General features: G+C 35.5%; 1 protein-coding gene across 3 annotated transcripts; it reads left to right on the top strand.

Annotated features, from left to right (window-relative positions):
- Nucleotides 1-489: 489 nt before the first annotated feature.
- Nucleotides 490-5,526, top strand: LOC145119471 (receptor-like protein EIX2). Of its 3 annotated transcripts, none has more exons than XM_079055131.1 (2): nucleotides 490-716; nucleotides 2,631-5,526. In XM_079055131.1, the coding sequence occupies exons 1-2, from the start codon at nucleotides 714-716 to the stop codon at nucleotides 5,346-5,348; spliced, it is 2,721 nt and encodes a 906-aa protein (XP_078911257.1). In that variant the 5' UTR covers nucleotides 490-713; the 3' UTR covers nucleotides 5,349-5,526. The 3 variants fall into 3 exon arrangements, with proteins under 3 accessions (XP_078911257.1, XP_078911256.1, XP_078911258.1); XM_079055132.1 differs by lacking the exon at nucleotides 490-716 and having other exon boundaries at nucleotides 2,447-2,883; nucleotides 3,043-5,526; XM_079055130.1 differs by lacking the exon at nucleotides 490-716 and having other exon boundaries at nucleotides 2,446-5,526.
- The last annotated feature ends 803 nt before the right edge of the window (nucleotides 5,527-6,329 follow it).

The raw sequence follows: 6,329 nt of genomic DNA, 5'->3' as shown, positions 1-6,329 counted from the left end.
GTGTTCCGGAATAATGTTCTTCGTGTTCCGGAATAATGTTCTTCGTGTTCCAGGGTAATTATTCGAGGTCTGGATTAACGATTTTACAATTTTAATCAGAAAATTAAACAACCAGAAGCAAAGGAATCAATAACTAACTCGTAAAACCTCCACCTCATCGTAATAAAATGCCATTTCTTCTTTGCCTACTGAGTCTCAAATATGATGATATTTCCATATGCATTCCGAAATAGGGTATGTAATCCAGAACCCAATCGGAATGGGCTACCATATACAAATAACTGAATAAGTGTAATGGTCAATTCCGAACAAAAAGGTCATTTAATAAAAAAAAAATAAACCGGTTATTTTTTAAAATAAACAATACAAAACTGATTACTTAATTTCCCTAAAAGCTCATTTTGACCAATAATTATTTTTATTAAAAAATAATACTTGTTTGGTTAAATAAACAATCCAAAGCACCCCTTGGCTCAATCAATCAGATATTAGGAGATCGCAAATGAAACATTTGATTTGACCGCCCTTCCCCCTAATCCCGCTTGCATCCTTCTTACCATCTGAGCGACACCAACCTGCGGTCGACGGACGACAGTTCCTTCCAATCGGAGCTCCACTAACAATCGCTCCCCCTTCTCTTATTACGTACATCTCTGAATCACACCTCTTCATTCCCTGCTGAAATTCATGTAACATCTCGTCTCTGCATATCTATGGTACCAATTCGACTTCGAAATCCAAAAAGTTATTTTGTGTTTTATCTTTGGCTAATACATCTTAATTCGTCTTAAATTCTGCAAGTTTGCATCAGAGGAATCTTAAAATCCTTTTATTTTTGTGTATTTCTTGATTGATGTTGAAACTAAACAAATTCTTCTCTGATTTGAAATATGAGGATGTCATGTTTCGGATGCTATCCATGTTATGTTTGGATTTAGGAAGTAATGGGACATATGAAGATGATTAATTCCTTCAATTATGCATATGAAGTGTTTGATATAACGCTTGAATGAAATCAATGTTTTTTATCTGACAAGATGAATAACAAAGAAACAAATTCTAGTCATTGTGTCATTTGAAAGACCTTAAATCGATCTTATGTCAAGGTCAAGTTGTAACTGCTCACTTTATAATAATGTCAACGATTTTAGTCCTGTTTCCTGACTTGCCATTATTAGAGACCAAATACATCGATGCAGTTTGTGATCTTAAGACCTGAGTTTTATGAACTGAGCCTTGAATAAAAAAAAAAACATGTATCATGGTATCATTGGGGCTTGAAATTTTTTTTTTCTTGAGCAAACATCAAGCATGGGCCTAATTAATATTGTATGGCTGTAGGCCTGTATCTTGTCTGCCAATAGCAAAAACATTAGTCACTTTCTTACTTTCCAGCAACTAATCGTTTTCTGATTTGGATGGGAAGATGACAACTACACAGATGAAAAAATCATAACTAGTTGTTGTTCTGTCTTTATGTTTCTATTAGATTTTAAGATCAGATCAAAAAATCAAGAAGGATGATTCTTATGATATATAAAAAAAGTAGTATTGTTGTCTAAATCGGTCTAAAAAAGAAAGAAATATTACTCGCCCTTTAGTAGTTTAGGGCCACCATCATCAATTAGGATTGTCCCTCTTTTTATCTTATTGAGTCAGCATTGCATTTTTTTTATATTATTGAGTCAATCAGTGCATTCTTTTTACATTATTGAGTCAATCAGTGCTCTTTTCTACATAATACCTTCTTCACTTCCCATGGGATTTTCATATTCTAAAATGATAATCTTATAATTAAATGTTTTTTTTTGTAATTTTACGAACTATCTAAATGTGAAAGTAAAAAAAACGTTCTACAGGAATTTTTATTAAATAAAATAACTCAACTTTTGGTTAATAAGTAAAAAATAATTATTGAGTTGTGGAGTCTTTTTCTGGTTCTTGTGTTCTTTATTTTTCTCGCATCAGTTAAATTTGTGTGTGTGTGTGTGTGTGTGTGTCGATCGTAATCATAAACATTAATGTGCGTAAACTATAAGTATACAAGATAGGTTTCGAAAAATAAATTTATTAGGTTTATATGAAATATTTTCTTCTCAACTTTGTGTTTTTTGCGATGGTTATTTTGATGGGTTTGATTTTGTTATAATGAAAATGACTTAAAGAGGATCGGGGTGAAAATTTGGCGATGGTGGCAAGCCGACAGTCCGTAAGCCGCAAACAGTCCAAAAGACCCAAATCGTCATATCCATATTTCATGGATGGTTACTTTATTTGATTCTATCATTTTTTTTTTTTTTTGAATTATATCACATAATTCGACGACCAAAAAATATCACAATATTGGAAAAGATATTTATTTCATAGATGGTCGCTCTATTTGATTCTATCTACTTTGGGCCAATTTAAATTTCATGGAAAGTAAGTGTTGTATGCTCCATGCAGATAGGCCACCAATTTGAGTCCATCCACTTTAATAATTCATTCTTATAGTTATCACTATATAAAACTTCATAGGCACATCTTCATACATACATCAACAAAAAAAAAAAAATTTCACCAACATCTTTATTTACATGATGCATCCTTGTGTTTTTATAATGTTCTCACTTCTCTTGCTACGCCTTCAGGATACAACTGCCAACCAATTGGTGGCAGTGGGAGGAGGAGGAGATGATAATGGTGTTACCACGAACAAGTGTTTGGATAAGGAGAGAGATGCTCTCCTTCAATTCAAAGCAAAACTTCAAGAGCCTGATGGTAGTCCCTCTAAATGGAGACCTGAAGATGGTGATGACTGCTGTAACTGGAGAGGAGTCAGGTGCGACAGCCAAACAGGTCATCATGTTACAGAGCTTGATTTGTACGCCAATGGTCTTGTAGGTGAGATTAGCCATTCATTGGCTAACTTAAGCTACTTGAATGTTCTTGATCTTTCCTCCAATTCTTTTCATGGAACCATTCCCACCTTCATTGGTTCCTTGACCCAATTAACATTCCTTCGCCTTTCTGATAACTCTTTTTATGGAACCATTCCTCCAGAGTTTGGGAACCTCACCAACTTGCAATACCTTTATCTTGAAGACGTTGGCAGATGTAGAGTTGAAAATCTTGAGTGGCTGTCTCATCTATCTCATCTGATGAGACTCTTTATGGATGGGATTTCCCTAGCCAAAGCAAACCGGTGGGTAGATGTGATTTCGAGTCTCCCAAAGCTATCATATTTAAGTTTAGAGAGATGTGAGCTCTCACAGGTCATGTATCCACATTCTTCATTTCTCAACTCTTCTTCATCTATTGAATTCCTTCATCTCGAAAACAACAATCTTAACTCATCCATGCATCGTTGGTTGTTCCCGTTAACCAACAATAACCTTTCGACTCTTGATCTCTCTGGCAACATGTTGGATGGGATACCCAAATATCTTGGTAACCTCTGTAGTCTGATTACTTTGTCCTTTGATAACAACTCTGCTGTTGTCAATTTTCCTGATTTTCTCAACAACTTGTCTGGATGCACATTGCTTTCATTACAATGGTTGTTTGCTCGAAGAAGCCAATTTAAAGGGTCATTGCCTGATGACATCCAAAACTTTTCATCCCTATTATATCTGGACCTATCAGGTAATCACATAAATGGAACCATAAGTGAGAAACTGTGGGAACTACCCAGCCTTGAAGTGATTGACCTTTCTCAAAATCATCTTAGTGGTGCCATCTCTGAAAACATTGGAAATTCGAAGGCTGTTTTTGTAGATCTTTCAAAGAACCCACTCCAAGGAGTTCCTTCCACAGATCATATGTCAAACCTTTCTTATGTAATGTATCTTGATCTGAACTCTTGCAAGCTCGGGCCTCACTTCCCCAAATGGATTCAAAAACTGGAAAATCTTACCCGTCTTGACATTTCCAATACTAGTATTTCAGACACAGTTCCTCCAGAATTTTGGAACATGCAATTCGACTATTTGAATCTCTCTTCCAACAACATCACTGGGGAAGTACCAGATTTATCATCAAATTCTGGATTCAGTCCAGCGATAGATTTGAGTTCAAACAACTTTTACGGTCCAATACCACATCTTCCTTCCAATTTGGAATTGTTAAATCTTTCCAGAAACAAATTCTCTGGAGGAATCTCCTTCTTATGCCAAGTTGTCAATTGGTTCTTCAAATTTCTTGACCTCTCCCATAACTCTCTAACCGGACAACTTCCAGACTGTTTGAGGCACTTCAGACAACTAACAGTTCTTAATCTAGGACACAACAGTCTATTTGGAAAGCTTCCTCCCTCTATTGGATCTTTGATCCACCTTGAGGCATTGTATTTGTACCAGAATAACTTCTCTGGAGAATTGCCTTTTTCTCTAAAGAATTTCACAAGCTTAACCTCCTTGAATTTGGGGGCCAACAAGTTTTCTGGTAATGTGCCTGTTTGGATCGGGGAAAACTTATCAAGGTTGTATGTTCTTATCCTAAGATCAAACAACTTCTTCGGAACCATCCCTTCAGAATTATGTCAGTTAGCAAATCTTCAAATTTTAGACTTATCAAGGAACAATCTTCATGGAAGCATCCCTTCATGTTTGAATAATCTTACAAGAATGGCTCAGGTAGGATTCTTACCGCCACCAAATGTACATCCCTATACATCTAATATGTATTATGGTCTCATTGATGAGGTGTATGTTGACCATGCAATGATCGGCTGGCAAGGAGTTGAGCGTGAATTCATGAGAACTCTAGGATTGTTGACAATCATTGACCTGTCAAGCAACAATTTAACAGGACATATCCCACATCAACTCACCAATCTTCATGAACTACTTGCCCTCAACTTGTCAAAGAATGCTCTACTTGGAGAGATTCCACAGCAAGTTGGTGAGATGAAAAATCTTTTAGCTTTGGATTTATCTACAAATAGTTTATCAGGAGGGATACCATCAACCATGTCTCAAATGACTTTGTTGTGTTACCTAGACGTTTCCTCTAATAACTTGTCTGGGAGAATCCCATCCAGCACTCAACTGCAATCCTTTCAAGCTTCAAGCTACGATGGAAATGCAGGACTGTGTGGACCTCCCCTTTCCAGAAAATGCCCAGGAGATGAAGAACCACAAGTTGGTAAAAATGAGGGTGATGGCGAAGACAGGGATGAAGATTGGGGATGGTTCTATGTTGGTGGGGGCACTGGTTTTTTTACTGGATTTTGGATAGCATGCGGGGCTTTACTTGTCAACCGTCGAGGGAGGCATGTATTTTTTCACGTTTATGATAGCTTCAAAGATTGGGTTTATGTGAAGGTGGTGGTGTTCATTGCAAAATTGCGGAGGATTGCACATATGTAGTTGTCTATATTTAATTCTTCTTTCCTGTTTTGTATGTTGCTTTATAAACCTATTACTGTTCTTATTTTAGGAGTAGACATATAGTAATGTTAGACCATGTTTCACTTGTACTTGGCAGGGGTTTTTAAGTCCCATTTATCAATAAAATTACCACCAACACCATGGGTGGTAATTTCCAGTTGTGTGTAATGAGACATTTTGAAAAGTTCATTATTTCAGTATGTAGTTATTATTTTATTAATTTATTTTATCTTTTAACCAATTCTCAATGTAGGTTATTTGCAAAATTAGCACTTGAAAGATGATCAGTCCATATATACTTGTTACTATCAGGTGTCTTTTTGTAGGTTATTTACAACAAAATTGGAGAAGTTCCTTTGACACATTATGTATGTAGTCTGAGGATAAGATGCAATCTATGAGCTCTAAATTTGGGGGTTTCAACTGAGATTTCTTTTTGAGGAAAACTGCAATCTACAATAGCCTGACTCTAAATTAGATTTATATAAACACAGTTCAAAAGATGAGTTATAACTAATAACGTGTTCGTAGTGCCCTCTGTTTGTACTATCTTACAAAAAGACTTTTTTAATCATAGTAGGCTGTCTTATTCCTATTTATTGATTTGGATCAACTGCAATTGTCATTAGCATAGATATTGTTTGTGACTTCAATTTTCTGATTATGAATAAATAATAAAATCAACTACTATTTTATTTTTTCTGTTTTGCAGATTTTTAAATATATTTTATTTGATTCTTGAGATTGTGGCCTTGGCCGCAACTTTCAGTTAGAAAGGTAATAAATTTAAGTCATACGTGCAATCGTATTTCTTTGAGTACAACCGATTGGTTGACAATTCATGCTTTATATTATATCAGTCTGTTTGATACTATGAAATTCATAGACTAATGGAATTATATTAGTATTTCGTTGAAGCCTTTCTTTCATTGAAAATGAGATGTTATCTGTTGTCTTTTA

Source organism: Lactuca virosa, chromosome 6, assembly GCF_052849685.1.
Source record: "Lactuca virosa cultivar CGN04683 chromosome 6, Lactuca_virosa_CGN04683_v6, whole genome shotgun sequence".
In the NCBI taxonomy this organism is placed as follows: domain Eukaryota; kingdom Viridiplantae; phylum Streptophyta; class Magnoliopsida; order Asterales; family Asteraceae; genus Lactuca; species Lactuca virosa.
This window is presented reverse-complemented; position numbering and strand designations above follow the sequence as displayed.